Here is a 17,624-nt window from a genome sequence, read left to right as displayed (position 1 = left end):
TAGGCTTAGGCGCTTAGCCCCTTCTCAAATAAAAATATGTTCATACCTAACTTAAACTTAGCTTATGGTGAGGTAAATATGCGTGTTAATTGGTATATCTCTAGACCCTCCAAGATTTTCAACCATATATTTTACGTCTATACATCAGATGGAGTTGAACTTATCCTTTTCTACATAATTCCGTTCTGTTTGCTACGTATGGGGTAAAAATAGAATCGATCTGTACATAATATAATTATACTTGCTAAAATTATAACTGTTATTATTCATATGTCTTCTATAAAATCTGCCATAAACTTTTATTTTCAAATTCATAATAACATGACAAATGATAATTTTTCTCCAAACAACCAAACTAATTGATTGAAGATAAAAATAAAGATATTTTTTTGAAACTAATTAATATTTTACTCTACTTTTTCTTTGATTAATTTTGAACGTATACGGGCGACCTGTGTATCTCTATAGTATATAGTAGGTAATTGTATAGGGCAGTTATAGGCAACTAGCGGTCCGCGTACCATTTTTATAAATAGCCCGTCCAAATTACTTTGTTAAACTATAAGATGTAAGGATTTTTCTGTATTTTATTTTATTATATTTATAAAATTATTAAAATCGATATAGTGTTTATCGTAAAACGTAGATATGGATTCTTATCTAATATTGAACTATTTAAAATGTCTAATATTATATTATTAATTGTAGGAATTAGGAGCATAGTTAAGGGGATTCCATACCGTGATTTTCTGTTTTTGTCTAACACACGCGCGACATAGGATTTTTAACGGATTTATTGCCAAACATATCAATTGATCTAATGAAGTGATGAGAATTCTGAAAACAGATTTGAATTCGTCGTCAAGTCTACTTGAAATCGTCTTTCCCACAATTTTGATTTTTTGATTTCAGCTTCTCCAAAAATTGAAATTCAAAAAAATGTTTAAATACTCTTTTTTAATATGACATTTTCTGGAATTTGGGGGATAATATCAAAAACGTGGGAAAGTCGATTTCAAGTAGACTTGACGACGAATTAAAATCTGTTTTCAGAATTCTTATCGCTTCAATAGATCAATTGGAATGTTTGGCAAAAAACATGTCTAAAATACTATGTCGCGCGTGTGTTAGACAAAAACAGAAAATCACGGTATCGAATCCCCTTAACATACCTTTTTTTTTTGTCTTCATGGCCCGCTAGATTTTTGAACTCAAAAAATTGGTCCTCTAGTAGCATTTTTAGTTGCTCATCCCTGGTCTGTATACGCTAAATCAGTAAACTGGTGCTAGGCCGCTAGGGTATACCCTCCAATCACCATTGCAGATATAGTGAAAGCTACTTATAGCAATTTGTATAAATTTGGGTACACATCTTCAGTAACTACTTGTTTAAGATCATATCAATATCAACATTTTCTTTAGATTCTTTTTCAACAACAAAAGTATATTCTCCAGATCCCAAGCTCAAAATTGAAAAATTAAAATAAGCTATTTATATCAAATAGGGCAAAAATAATATAGATATACGCTTATACTCGTACTAGCCTTTAAGTTATGGGTACAACAACCACCACAAACATAAGGGTTCTAGGTCACTTTGTACGGTCGAGCATTAAAAGTGCGAAACGCGGACACTTTGTACGGTCGGGTAAAAAGGTACATTGAAGAACGCGGACACTTTGTACTATTATATACATAAAGTATATATATCATAAATATAAGTTATATACCTAAGTAGTAAGTATATATAATATTATAAATTATAATGTAAATTATTAAAATAGAAAAACTAAAAATAAAAAGTAAATTGTTTCATCGTATATTAATAATGATCAAAATAATCAAACAAACAATAATATTATTATAAATCTTAATTGTATTATAATATTAGATATTAGTTTAAAGCAAATTAAAAATGTGTACAGTATAAATGTGTCATAATGACAAATAAAATATAATAACGAAAAAAATTATTAAAAACTCTATGCATGTAGTTTTTAATAATTTTTTACCTATAATATGGAAATAATTCGTCAAAATTAACGATCTATAAAATATAAAATTTCCATTCTTTAATATTTAAAAAAAATCTTTAAAAACTACATGTATAATATATGGAATTTAAAAATTCCATATTTGTTATTTCCTTTTTTTGATGTTTGTTACATAAATTTAATAGTTTATTATTGCCAGCAGTATAGGATTTTTGTCTCTTATGAAGTCTATTGCCACATTCATCCAATTGTACCTATTGCTCGCAAAACCGTCCAAAAACTTAGTAAAATTTTTCATATATAATATATAGTATTATTTACTAGCTAACTTAGGTATATAACTTATATTTATAATATATATACTTTATGTATATAATAGTACAAAGTGTCCGCGTTTGCAATGTACCTTTTTACCCGACCGTACAAAGTGACCGTTTACCAAACATAAGACATGACTTGTAGTTTTGGCTGCAGCACTTGGAAAGTTGGAAATATATGATTAAGTCATAATCACGATTAAAGATATCTATCTATAGCCGTGGTCATAATACGGCGTCTCTGGCTGTGCACACCAAGGCGACGCAAGGGCGCACCCAGGATTTTTTTTTTTGGGAGGGGCTAAATTAAATCATTTTCAAATATTAATAGTATTTAATATTTATTTAAAAATATGTACAGGAATCTTAAAGATTGTGTACGATCTTTTACTGAGTAATTTTGTTTGTTTTTTTTTTTTTTTTTTTTTATTGATCTCAAAAAAATAACGTCGACAACAAAGGCCATTAGTTACAAATAAGGATTGTTACATTAATTAAATACTAAATAATAAACATTTTTTTTTTTTTTTTATATAAGATTGAACAATTTGGTTTATTATAAATCAAGGTTTTTTTCTTGATTAGGTCCGAGTGAAGAGTCTAGGTTGTAGGATATCTTATGTGTGGCCCGTTCTTGGTTGAACATTAAACAGTCTGCTATTATATGTTTGACACTTTGACGGTTCACAAGGTTCCGCAGGTTTGACATTCCTCTATTGCCATCAGGAAGCCGTGAGTAATTCTGGTGTGACCAGTACGGAGTTTATTGAGAACAGTATCTTCTTTACGGTTGATGTTAGGGTTTGTCCAACGATGTATGTCTCTTTTTATTTCGTTTAATTTGGTGTTTTGTAAGTTCCAAATTTTTTGCCATTTATATTTTGTGCGCTCATTTATGATTTTTTTTGCGTCATCATATGACATTTTATTAATTAAGATGGTATCTTTGTTGTTGAGGCGTGTTCGTCGGCTACTTCGTTGCCTATTATTCCCGTGTCCAGGTATCCACATGACGACTATGTTTTTACCTAGACCGGACGCTATGGTGAGGTTGTTCAGAATTTTGGATGCAATAGCAGCGGGATTGAAAGGGTTCTGAAGGCTTCTTATCGTGCTTAATGAATCGCTGAGAATGATGAAATTCGAATGAGCTTCTTGTAATATTGTCTCAATGGCCATGAGGATGGCTAAAGCTTCATTTGTGAATATGGAGCAATAAGGAGGTAGTTTGTGTAAAAATATTTTATTTGGGAATATTATTGAGAAACCTACACCTTCTTGAGCTTTAGATCCGTCAGTGTATACTTCCTGGAAGTCATTGTAGTTACTTATAATGCTTTTAAAGAAGCTTTTGAAAATATGAGGAGAGGTTTGTTGTTTGTAAAGACAGCTGAGTTCTGTATTAATTAGATATGAGCTGGCCCAAGGGGGTTGGGCAATTTTTTCTTTGGTTATAATTTGCGTTATATCTAAGTTTGTGTCTTTCATCTCTTTTATGAGGAGGGGGTTGTTTTTTTCATGGATGGTGTTATTTGATTTTGAAGATCTTGCTAAATATTTGAGATGTAATTCCAGTCTTTTTATGTCGGGGATAGTTTCACCGGTGAGGTTATAAATACTGTATACAGGACAACTGCGAAAAAGTCCTAATGCCAGTCTCAAACCGAATTTTGTTTTTTTGATTATGAATAGTATGGCGATATTTTTTTAGCAGCAGTATTATTTACTGTCGATGAATTGTCTATAGCGACTGTATGTTCTTTTTGGACTTCTGGTGTGGTGTGTGACCCAACTTTAAAATAATTTAATAATGAACCAGAATGATAACGTTTCATTGTATTGAAATCCACTTATTTAAATCAACAAAAAATAATAAACAATTAACAAAAAGCGGGTAAGTGGATGTCGCTCTGCTGTACAGTAGGTTACAAGTGAGTCAATGTATAATGGATTGTATTAAACTTGAATTCAATAATATAATATCATTGTATAAGAAAAACGATTCTGAGCGGAGACAGTTTAACAGTCTGGATTTTTTTAATTTTTATTATTTATTATAGCCTTTAAGTTAAATTAATATTATATTATAATTTTTTATTCGTTGCTACGGTGATAACTGATAAACAAAGCGTTAGGAATTAAAATCCCATTTCAAGTGGTTTTTTGTAATTTGTCAGTAGTTTTTCCCGTGGCATTAAATAACTATTGAGAAAATCGAAAAATGACCTCTCTAAAGTACCATCTTGATCCAATTTGCTAAAAGATAAGGTACTATATATTGAAATCGAAGCACTCTTTCTGGTAGAAATTTTGTATAGAGGATATAAAAAATAAATTAATAAATAAATAAACACCATAGTAAAACCACTAACTTCCTCGCTCCGCTCAGAATCTAAAAATAAATACATAAGCTCACGAAAAATCAACGATGTCGACTTGAACAGTTGTACAACAATACTAGTTACAATATTAAATAAGTAATACAATTAAAGTTGAATTTGTTAACGCAACGTTACCTGCAGTATGCGATAAACAAAATTGTGTCGATAACAATGTAATCTAAGACGTTTCCGGTATCCTACACAGTTACGACTAGCGACGTCGCCACAATAATAATAAACAACAGAGGTCTCTCCCGGGACCCGGAATGACAGATATAAATATATAATATGATGTAATTTAAAGTCAATATACTAAATAAAATTATCAAAATGTTATGGGCAAGCCATTTTTTTGGGGGGGGGGGGGCAAACAGGTTTAAGCCCCCTCCCCCCCCTTGGGTGCACCCTTGACGCGACGACGTTGTTATGTTGCTTGCGTCGGAACGGGATGATGGAGGGGTTCCCCCGCGAGGTTTCAACAGCTGTTTGCCATGAAGGTAGGTCTGGCGCGACGAGGGATTTTCCCGCGTTCCTGTTAACGGGTGAGCGCACCGAGAAGAACGTTTGAAGTTTGAACATTTTCCCCTTCATCTCTCCACGACCGTCGGTCACCCTATTCACACCACGGGCCGCGACCCACAGGTGTGGTCCCGTTCGGCGTACGTCCCGAATTTGCGCGCGCAATCTCCTCCCTCCATCGCCGGGCAAACCGAACAGCGCAAGACCGGCGCCGCGCGCGCACGTGACGTCAAAACGCCGCCCGTATGTCGAGGCAAGGCTGAAGGCGCCGTCATTTAACATTATTCCGTTTTACCGCGCTCGGCGCTCGCTCTGTGTTCCGTGCCCTACTACGATCGTACGGTCCGTGACTACGGGAGTGTGCGTGTGCGCCGCTACGCAAACAATTCATACAATATTACAATAATTATTAATTATACAACCATAGTTCATGACGCCTTCATAGGAACACCGTTATCGCGCTCGCGGTTCGCCGTAGTTCGCGATTCGTTTTTGTTCGGTCTTTTGAGTAGATCGATCGGGCGGGCTCCCTTGCGATCGTCGCGGTTATGTGCGCGCCACGGTAACGGTTCCTGCATAATTTTTTTCGTTTCGCTTGTTCACCGTGGCGACGGACGATCCTCCACGGCGGCCGCCTTCGTCGGCGCAACACTAATGCCCCAATAACATGGGCAAGTCCAGGTTTCTCGGGAAACCGCCAAAGACGCGGTGTCAGCGCACCATGATCCGGGTCGGCGTGTCGTCCGATTTCGTGGACGTCGAGGCCAAGAACGCCCGGCTGATATCCATCGCGCTCAACGTGTTCCGGACGACGTTTGAAAAGGACGACGAGGTACGTAGAACGACCACGGTAAACAGTGGGACAGTGGTATGAAAACAATCCCAAATGGAGTGCGGTGGTCCATGTCCCGGGCCTATCGGTTTTTGATCTTTGATGTATTTTTAATGTTTTTTTTTTTTATCTGTGGTCGTCTTTTCCCCGCCCGTTCCTTATCACATTCGCGCGTATCCCGCTATTCCCGCTGGCGGAGAAAGGATTTCATATTATCGGTTCCGCGGTGATAACGCGATCGTTTATTATTATTATTACCATTATTATAATAAATGCTATAATATTATAATAATTAACAACTATTTTTTTTATCGTCGACTGTAGCAACAGGAGTTCACGGGGTTCAGCAATAGTGACTGCGACGAAATTGCCGATAAGCTGCGCGTGAGAGAGACTTGCGATCGAAATGCCACTCCGTACGACCAACAGAGCAAGTACAGCACTGACACTGTTGTGGTGAGTATTCGTTTATTAGCTAAGATTTTATAATTATAATTTTTAAGTACCACTGGACACCCTCTTACTGTTTTATGAAATCTTGAAAAAGTGATTTTTCTTTCAGATGCATTATTGTCAATGATGTATAACCAGTTTTTTTTTTTTTTAGGGTTCTCCTTTTAACCATGTTCACAATTTTGTTGTCAAGAATGCATATCATTTTAATTAAACAAAGAAATAACTAGATATTTTTATTTTGAATATAATTTTCACTACCTGTTTATGATGTACCTAATATTATATTCATTTATTCATAATTAATACTTAATTGTTTATGATAGTGTTTTTGCACATTATACATACAAATACTAAAATATTAACTACCTACTTATTATAATTTTTTGAATTCTTGATTTATTTAAAAGCATCAGTTGACATATTATACACTAGATATCATTAAGTGTATTAATTTATTGAATTCATATTTTATCTATTATATTAAATCAAATTATAATATTTTAATTTATTGTCTTTGAATTAAAACTATTTGTGTAATTTATATTTCGACATTTATTTTATTGCAATGATATTTAGATGTCATAGTAAATAGTATGATATAAATCATTATGTTGTAGGTTCAACCTAGTATTATAAGTAAAATGGATTTTCCAAAAGTTAAAAAAGAAGAAAACACAAAATGTGAACCTAATACTGAAAATAAAAACACCACTTTATCTTCAGTTGTATCCTGTCTGGATGACAATCTTAACTATACTTTTGCAAAATCATGCAAAGGGGGTAATTATTAACTAACAATTTCATATTTTATTTAAAGTTTTTAATCTCTGTATTGGTTTAGGTCCATTGAATATGAACCAAACTAGTGGTGAAGTTCAATGTGGTGTTTGTGGTGTTATTCGTTTTTATAAGTCAATTGCAAAGACCAAAAAGTATGGAGCGTACAGTTGTGATTCGTGCAGAAAGTTTATAGCTAAATCAATTGAAAATCAAAATTCTATCAATCGTTGTAATAATGATAGAGGTAAATTTGACATTTATTTTCAATGACTATTTTTTTTATTGAATCATTTTTTTTGATTTAGGTATAGGGCAGTGTCGTATTCCAAATGGGCTTAAATCCCAAAACGGTGTGACAAGAATTGTATCTACTGATTCTCGATGTAAAGCTTGTTGGCTTCAATTGTGTCTGAAGCGATTAAAGTTACCAGAAACAACAGTTCAACGGTTATTAGACACGCTTCCCAGAGAAATAGCTCCAGTACTAATGTGGGTCTTGAAAAAACCAGATCCATGGACCATAAATATAGAAAGTAGTCTTCAAAAAAAGATTTTACGAGATCATAAGCTTCACAAAGAAATCATTGGTGCTTTAAGAGGTAAAAAAAAATTGATTTATGTTGTACTTAAATTAAATAATATATGTTTAAAATGTTTTCTTTTAGATGAAGACAGTGATGAAAGCAATGATGAGTTGTATAGTAGTGAAAATGATGTTGATGAATGTTCTGATAAGTCTGATTCAGATATAGAATACAATACAAAAAAAGGATGTAGTAAAAAAAAACCAAAGCTAGAAGAAAAAGTAAAGAAAAAAAAAAAGAAAAAAGTCGATGTTTGTAGAGATGTTCAACCAAATTACAATAAACGAATCCCATCAGTACGATCAATAAATACTGCAACATCCAACTTATTAGAAAGTAAAGGTATGCTAAATATTATTCCTTAACATATTCAATGCCAATTTTAGTCATTTGATGTCAGGAGCTTCCAGCTGTTGATGATCAAACAATTATAATATTAGATCTGTTATTCAGTATATAATTATCAACTGCTAAAAACAGTTGATTTCCCACCACTTTTGTATTTGTAAACTTTATCATATACTATGGACGGACTTATGTCCCGATAATTTGAAGCACATATCAGCGACAAACTGATAAGTTTCTGTATTAGACAAATACATGCGCATGCACTTATTGAAATGTGGCATATTTATATTTTTTAATTGATGTTTATAAATATAAATCAATCAGCGACCAACGGCTAAGTATGTGTGGGTTTGCCTTATGCATGTGTACATTAAGCATGTATAATACAGTGATCGAGTTGCTTATATTATGTTTATCTAATTTTTTACATGGGCATGGCTCCATCCATAGTATATGATCTATGCCCTAAAATATAAACCATGGAGTGGTATACATTTGTTTTCATTTAAAATTCAAAATATGATTGTGGCCACTGTTAGGCTCACATGACTTATAGGTTATGTGTCCGGCATTGAATGTGTTAAAAAACTGAGTATCAATTGTATATTTATTATTTTTATATTTCAATAAAGAATGCAAATATTTTAACACAAAAGGACCCAGAATTAAACATGTGTGTCGCACTGCTGAGTCTGTTTTGGGACAAACCCTTGCTACCTTTGGAAATGTTTTAGACAATTCTCTAGATGTTGATGGTAACCTAAATATATGTATTTAAATGCTTAATTTAGATTAAACTAATTATGTAAATATTAAATACAATAATTATTGGTTATGTTAAAATATTTATATTTATGCAACTTGGCTTATTTACATTTTTTTAATTTTATGCATTTAACAGTGTATTTGCAATGTAAAACTTTTAATAATTATGTTTATTTATAATTAGTGTTACCAGTGGACATAATAAATTCATCTCAGCATATTAGAAATGATGGAAATATGACAAGGTAAAATTTAAACAAAATATATAAGATTATTTTATTAATTGAAACTTTAATTTTAGTGGTATGGAATTAACCAATGTTATGGAATCATCTACTACCTTAAAATGTTCAAAAATGCCAATACCTGTAGATAATGAACAAGATTTTTTTTTATCTATTCAACCAAATGTGAATAATCCCAACTTTTACTAATAGTTATTCATTTTTAAAATAAAAAAATAATTTATACCTATGATTTTAATCTTTTTAGAGAACACTTCAAGATCTAATGATGCAAGATCATCTTAATGCAAACATAGATAACACTGAAGATGACAAAACTGTTGATTTAAATTTTCGAGAAAGTTATGACCCAGATAGAATTGCAGAAAATGGGTTTGCTATTGTGGGAACTGAACCACTATCAATACCTCGACGAGCAGTATGTTTCTTATGTGGAAGTGCAGGAATGGAAAAAGTAAATGGATATAGCATATTTTCATATTTTGGGAAAATAGTTGTAAAATTATTTATCATAATGGTTAATTTTAGTTAATCCACTGTGTTTCTTGTTGTGAACCTTATCACAAGTTTTGTGTTGATGGAGTTGGTGTTGGAATTTCTTCACATGAAAGTGAATGGTCAAAAATTAGTTGGACATGTCCGAAATGTAAGGTAAAGTGAAATCTTGGTTATTAATAAATTATATCAATAGATAACAATATGTAGGTAAAATAAAATAAAGTTTTGTTTTGTTAGTTGTATTTAATAGTAATATATTAATCTAATTATCTAAGCTTGAAATTTCATGACTTTACTTTTAAACTTCAATTTTAAAAACATTTGTTCAATAAAATATATTTTAGATTCTGAGCGTATAAATGTATCAGTTTCACTGTGATGTGTGTTTATTTATTAATATTTTTTTGGGGCAGAATGTTTTGTCATTGGATTTAAATTAAATTCAAATTTAACTCATATTTAACTCATCTATTTCAGTAAACATGTAAACGGTCTACACCTAGTACCTACTATCAGATCAACTTCTTGGTTTTGTTATTATTTAATCTATATCATGGGTTTTTACAGGTTTGTAAAGGTTGTCAAAGTAGAGGTACAACACGACCAAAATTAACTTGTCAACGATGTAAGGATTCCTATCATGATCATTGTCTTGTTGACAAAATTGTTTATGATCGAAACAGGCCATGGGTAATATAGATTTTACAATCTTTATTATATGTTTATTTTTTTTCAGTTATATATTTTCATTAATCAATTTTTTAGGCCTGTCCCCCTTGTAGAAAATGCAAGAGTTGTCATGTACCTCGAGTTGATTACTTTGTTGGCAATTTAGCTCTGTGTTCAATGTGCTTTCAATTAAGACAACGTGGTAATTATTGTCCACTATGTCAAAAATGTTATGAGACTGATGATTATGAAACAAAGGTAAGCTACACCTAATTATTATCTTTGAATGATTATTAAAATTTTATTTACTGTAGATGATGGAATGTGCAACTTGCAAACATTGGGTTCATTCTAAATGTGAAGGCTTATCAAATGAGAAATATGAAGTTTTGAGTACATTACCTGAAGTTATAGAGTATGTTTGCAAGTAAGTTATATAATATCTATTTTTTAGTTAAAATGTACGTATAAATTATGAATATGAATTGTATTTTGTTATCAATTTAATATAAATTTTAATTTTTAGGAACTGTACTACTGATAGCACTATTCCATGGCGAGTTTATGTTGATGAAGCATTAAAGAGTGGTTTTATGACTGTTCTACTAATTCTGGGAAAAAATAAAAAAACATGTGATCTTATTAAATGGAGTCCTCAAAAACAATCACCTGGTTGTGTATGTAAAAAATTGATCATACCAAAATTTCCATCATTAGATGGACCTAATGTTGCTACACTTAAATCCACTGATGAAATTCCTAAACAATGTGTTTGTCATGGATTGGAAGGATGGTCCAAAGGTACTCCAACACTAGTGACAATAAAACAGAAAGTAAATAACAACGAATATGAATCCCTTAGTCAATTTAATGATGACATGTTAAGTACTATTGATAAATTTATTGTGCCTGAACTTCGATTAGAATATAAGAAAATTGTAACTGAAGTTTTTCCGTGGTTCAACTCTGATTTTGAAAAGAACTCTCCTCGTAAAAGTTCTTATTCATCTAGCACATTACCAATTATAAGTCCACCCAAGTTTATCCCAAAATTGCCATTAAATTTACTTAATTCTGATATAAAAGCTCTACAGGATATTATTGGTAACGATGAAAATAATTATTATTTGACTCCTACAATAGAAGATACAAGAGTGTGTCAATTTTGCAAGAAATTGGGTGAAGGCATTCCAATGCGAGAAGGACGGCTTCTTTATTGTGGTGATAATATATGGGCCCATGCCAATTGTGCTTTATGGTCTTCTGAAGTCTTTGAAGAAATTGATGGATCATTACAAAATGTTCAATTAGCTCTTTCTAGAGGTAAACTTGTTCGATGTGTGGTTTGCAACGAAAAAGGCGCAAGTGTTGGATGTTGTTATCGAAATTGTGTGAAGACATATCATTTTCAATGTGCTAGAAAAGTATTTTGTGTTTTTAACGAGAATAAAACTGTGTACTGTAATAACCATGCATCTGATACTCGTTGTAGCGTTAAAGATTTTACGTTAGAAAGACTGATTTACATCGAACAAGAAGACATCAAACAAAAGCGTAAAGAAAGCTCAGAGATTCATATTTTAATTGGTTCGTTATATATTAGTTGTATTGGACATTTACATCCATTTTTATCGGACAGTGTTGAATCTATTTTGCCTATTAATTTTAAAGCCAAACGATACTATTGGTCAACAAAAGAACCTTGGAAATTAATACAGTACAATTGGACAACCAAGTTGGAAAATTATGTAGAAAAGTTAAAATTTGACAAACTTAACTACACTATTGATCACAACAAACAAGAAAATGTAATTGATCTTACCAAAAACGAAGATTGTAAACAAGATTTAGATATTAATTTGTTTACATCCATTCAGGTGGATAACTTACAAAAGTGTTATGAAGCTTTAAAAAGAAAATGCCCAATTGATTCCACTTTTCAAGCTAAACGTATGAAAATGGATAGTAGTATTGATTGTTTTGCTTACCCCAACTATGATACAGACTCTGAATTTGAATCCACAATTGATGAAACTTGTAGAATGGAAATATTTTCAAATAGTTATGGATTAAAACCAAAATCAATTCCTCAATTTGACGGATTGTATGATTCAAGTGACTGTGAATCAGAATTTGAATTATATCAACTTGATAATTTGACTGATGTCATTGATGATTGTACAAATGACCAACCAGTAAAATGTATTAAATGTCATCGTACATATAGGACTAGTGTGAGTTATGAAAGACATTTGGTAAATTGTAATTTTGATTATGAGATAGACAGTGACAGCGAATCCAGCGATGACGACAAATCTGACAAGATAATTGAAGACGATTGTTTGCCGCTTGTCGAAGAAGTAGTTGTACGAGTAGAAGATCATAATATTGTGCTTCAACAAAATTATATTCCCACCACTCAAATAGAATCTGAACATCAGCAACAGCAGCAACAACAACAACAACAACAACAACAAGAACCGCCTCAAACTGTCATACTTCAGCCTATTCACACTTCATTTGTCCAACCTTCTGTATCTGATGTTCAATACATAACAATAAATAGTACTCCAACACAATCTGTCATGCCATGTTTTCAGTATCAAACTCCACCAACTGTAATAGTACAACCATCAGTTGTTGATCCCACTACAGTACTTCTAAACAGTCCTCCATTGGACATGTATGTCTCTCAGAGTAATAATTTACTATTTAGTTCACAACCTATGATAGTTGGTTTGGATCAATATACTACTATGGCTTCAAATTATACTTTTACACAATCGCCTCAAATTTACCAACCTGCCAAACCCGTAGAACCAATTTCAAATCAATATTATATTATTAATACAGAGCCATCAGTTTCAAACGAATGGTCATATAATATAACGTCTGAGATAAAAACTGAACGTAAAGTGATGTGTACTCAGCCTAAAGTCTACTCTAACCGTAAATTGCGATTAACTGAGTGTTATGATACCAAAGAAAATATACCTAATAGCTTAGTGCAATCTGTGGAAAATCAGGCGTTTGGTGTTATGAATATCATGAGAAATGTAAATCCAGAACCATGGAAGAGACCAACTATGAAAACATATTCTTCAAAAAGAATTGAAGAACAGAAAATTGTACCAAGAAGAATTGAAGAAAAGAAAATTCTTCCAAAATGTGTTGAACCACCATTTAAAATATCAACTCCTGTAAATATTACAGAAATTGTTAAACCTTCAAATACTGTTATTAATACAGTGATACCCACATCAATAAATACAGAATTAATAGAGTCCTCTCCAATAAAATTAGGTTATTTATCACCACTTAAAGCTGTGTCAAATGTTACACCATGTACATTGCAATTAGATAGTACTTTATCTTCACCTCTGAAAACCAAACTCAAACCATTTAATTCTGCAGTAAAAACCTTAAAAGTGTCACCTTCTCAAAAGATAATAAAAGAAGTTAGTTCCGGGGAATTAGAAAAAATAAATCCTTCATTTTTAAAAGGAGGAAATACCCATACCCAGTCTCTATATCTACAAAAAATAGATAATTCATCAGTTCCTCAATTACTATTTTGTGAACACATTCCTATAAGATCAGAAAATCCATTATCTTTACTAGAAACAGAAAAACCATCACATATGCAACAGTTCGAAGAACAACTACAATTACCTGTACAGAATGTAAACAAAATATCAAACGTATCTACAGTAGAAACATATTCATCTACATTACTCACAGACATAAACACATCACCATCGTTATATTCAGATAAATACTCTAGTCCTCTAATGGTAGCTAACAAATCTTTGATAAATTACGAACCTATGGATGTAGATTTAGTTTCACCTAATCATTTTGGAAATAATAAATCACACATGGAAATAAATTCACCTTCCAACATTTATGAAAGTATTTTGTCGAATTCCCATAATGTTAATAACAATAAAAGTAAAACAGTTGCATTAAATAAAGAAATTGATTCAAGTATTCAAGAAAACTCATCTCCAATAAAAACAAAAACTGTCCACCATAAATCATATCCAGGGCGCCAATGGTCTTCATCCACAGCAGAACGTGAACGGACAGTACCTCACCTCATGTTTGAAATGAGTTCTGCTGATGGTGTCTTCTGTAAAGATCGTTCACTTGTTGAAATTTGGTCAAAACTATTTGATGCCGTTCAGGTATCAAGGAATGAACGTAAAATGCCCCAATTGGCATCAAGCAATCCATATGCAAGTGATATTACAGCAGCAATTCGATCTTTAGGCCTTAGCAATAATTTTTTAAAGTATCTCTTGGAACAACTTTCGGGTGCCAAAGAATTTGTTAAATACAAACCAGTATACCATAAAGGTGCTGATGTTGTTGGCTCTACCACTGAAAATCATTCAGGGTGTGCTCGTACGGGAATAGTGGTTAGAAAAAACAGATATGACATGTTCAGCTGGTTAGCTTCCAGGCACAGAAAACCTCCAAAGTTGTTAGCAAATAATGAAGACTTTGGTGGTCGACGTGCTAATTCCTTGCCTAATGAAATGAAGTTTAGAAACATGAATAAAGCATTGACTAGCACTATTGGTGTATATCGATCGGATATTCATGGGCGTGGATTGTTTTGTTTGAGGGATATTGAACAAGGGGAGTATGTCATTGAGTATACAGGGGAGGTGAGTGTTGTTTGTTGATGTTTAAATTTATTTTAAATTTATTGCTTATCAATTGTTTTTTTATCTCTTGCAGGTTATTCGATCGGAAGTGAGCGATGTACGTGAGAGGCTTTATAATAAAAAAGGGATTGATTGTTACATGTTCAGGATCGATCAAGATATTGTTGTTGATGCAACTATGAATGGAAACTCTTCTAGATTCATTAATCACTCGTGCGAGGTAAATATATCATCATATTATATATATATCTAAGTGTTATCTGTTTTGTCAAGGACTTTAGAAGTTTTAATATTTATAATCTTATGTCATATTTTCATCAAACAGCCTAATTGTCATTCAAAAATTGAAACAATCCATGGTAAAAAGCATATAATGATTTTGGCTAAAAGAAAACTACTGCAAGGCGAAGAACTCACATATGACTATAAATTCCCATTAGAAGAGGATAAAATTACGTGCCATTGTCTTTCAAGAAAATGTCGTAAATATCTAAATTAACTATAGTTTTTTAAATATTAATTATTATTGTGCTCTACAAAATTATTTATCACTCAATATATTATATATTTTTGATGTACCTTATAGATCTAATTGTATACTATGTAAAATGAACTGTTATGCTATTTTTTTATAATTATTATTTTTTCTCTACTTAAAGCTATATAATTTTGTTACCTTTCAATGATGAACGAATATTTTTGTAATACAAAATTAATATCATTTTTTATTGATTTGATGAAAAATGTATAATTTAATTTATGCAATAATCATACTTATATATTAATTAACTATCTATATCACTATTTTCCATCACCTGTAAATTATTATAATCACATACAATTTAAAACATGTAAGTTTAGTGGTTAATAGTCAAAACACAAAATATACCTAAAAATATCTAGATTTAACATATAATAAATGAATAACTCATATAAAAATAATTAATAAAATTAACTCTTAATTGATTATATTTGTTTTGCTATAATCTTTATATTTATATAATGGATATATTTTCTTGTATTTAAATGTTATAAAATTAATTATGTACATTTTTGTTATAAATGTTTACCATGTTATTTTAATGTACTTTAAAACTACCTCATAAGTATATTTTTATACAAAACTGATAATTATATTTTTTGCTTTAACTATCATTTTAAGTAGTATTTACATGTGATAATAAAGTTATAAACAAAATTGATGACACTCCTAACTTATTTACATTTCAGTTCATAAATTTGGCATTTGTTCATTTTAGATTCTGAGCGATGAATGTATTGATTTTACAAGTATGTGTTTATTTTTTATTTATTGTATCTTGTTTGATGAGAAAATGAATTTAGTTGGTGCATTCGGAAGGTAAAATTCCCAATAGTTTTCAAAAGCCCCACGAAAAACAACATGAAAATTAAAGAAAAATGGAAATTTTAATGCAAAATCTGTTTTTGGCAAAATTGATTTTGGTTTTTATTATAACTATAAAACAAATTACTGAAATTAAATTTCACCGACATGAAATTTCACTGGTTGTTTATAATAGCATTTTCTATACACGATAACATTTTCAAAATATTTTGATTTGTTTTCAACTATTTACGGACATTTTCAGTTTCCAATTTTTTGTTTTTTTTCTATGAATGTCAATAAAATTTTATTTGTCGGGTAAATAAGCTTGAAAATTCAATACAATGTATTGTTACAATGACATTTGAAAAATATTAATAATCAATAGTCACAAGCATTTAAAGTTTGAATTTTAACAAAATGTTTTAAATTTAAAATGTGATAATTATTTTCTAGTTAAAAATTTATAAAATGTTCAACTTTTTTTTATAGCTAAGGATTGAAAATTTAAAACAAGGCTCCTCGACGTAAATAGGTTATATATAAATTACTTTATTCACAATAATATCGTCAAATATACTTAGTAATATCATAGGCTGACTGATCGTCTTTGGTCAGAATCATTTTTTTTTTACAATGATATATCATTGAATTCAAATTTAACACCATCAATAACAGTGACCCACTTGTAACCTACTGTACAGTAGAGCAACACCCACTTGTCCAACTTTGAACTTTTATCACTTCAATTATTGAATTTAATAAGTTTTACGTATCACTAAAACTAAAACATTTATTTTAGTTGTCCAGTATTCTACCTAAAAGTCCATAAAACAAAAATGTCTGTTATTACTTATGAGTGTTAACTTTTGTTTTGTTAAATTCTGAATGATTTCTATACCACATCAAATGGCTGATGAAACACTAGTGTCTATAGAAAATGTCCTGATTAACAAATTATTTCACTTATAACTGCATTTTTTTTTATACTTCCAATGTGTAATAATTTTTGGTTTTTATGGTGCTTTAAATAATTAAATCAATTATCAGATGTTGTGACATTTTTACAATTATTGCGATTAAATCAATAGGTAGTGATCAGGATGTGGAAACAAAATTTGAAGTTGAAATTTAATAAAGAATTGTTGCAAATTATTTTTTTATTTTTAAAATGTATGAAATATTCAGTTTTTATAAATGTAATTCAAGGTTCCTCAT

General features: G+C 31.1%; 1 protein-coding gene across 4 annotated transcripts; it reads left to right on the top strand.

The window, feature by feature from the left end:
- Positions 1-5,358: 5,358 nt before the first annotated feature.
- Positions 5,359-15,985, top strand: LOC132951793 (histone-lysine N-methyltransferase trithorax). Of its 4 annotated transcripts, none has more exons than XM_061023762.1 (17): positions 5,359-6,043; positions 6,368-6,496; positions 7,117-7,279; positions 7,341-7,523; positions 7,585-7,878; positions 7,945-8,205; positions 8,844-8,966; positions 9,161-9,221; positions 9,278-9,386; positions 9,469-9,675; positions 9,750-9,872; positions 10,287-10,409; positions 10,485-10,646; positions 10,703-10,815; positions 10,915-15,061; positions 15,135-15,281; positions 15,387-15,985. In XM_061023762.1, exons 1-17 carry the CDS (start codon positions 5,879-5,881, stop codon positions 15,558-15,560), a joined length of 6,684 nt encoding a protein of 2,227 aa, XP_060879745.1. In that variant the 5' UTR covers positions 5,359-5,878; the 3' UTR covers positions 15,561-15,985. The 4 variants fall into 4 exon arrangements, with proteins under 4 accessions (XP_060879745.1, XP_060879746.1, XP_060879747.1 ...); XM_061023763.1 differs by having other exon boundaries at positions 6,368-6,499; positions 7,945-8,199; XM_061023761.1 differs by having other exon boundaries at positions 5,360-6,043; positions 6,368-6,499.
- The last annotated feature ends 1,639 nt before the right edge of the window (positions 15,986-17,624 follow it).

This window comes from Metopolophium dirhodum, chromosome 9 (assembly GCF_019925205.1).
Source record: "Metopolophium dirhodum isolate CAU chromosome 9, ASM1992520v1, whole genome shotgun sequence".
NCBI classification, from domain to species: Eukaryota; Metazoa; Arthropoda; class Insecta; order Hemiptera; family Aphididae; genus Metopolophium; species Metopolophium dirhodum.
This window is presented reverse-complemented; position numbering and strand designations above follow the sequence as displayed.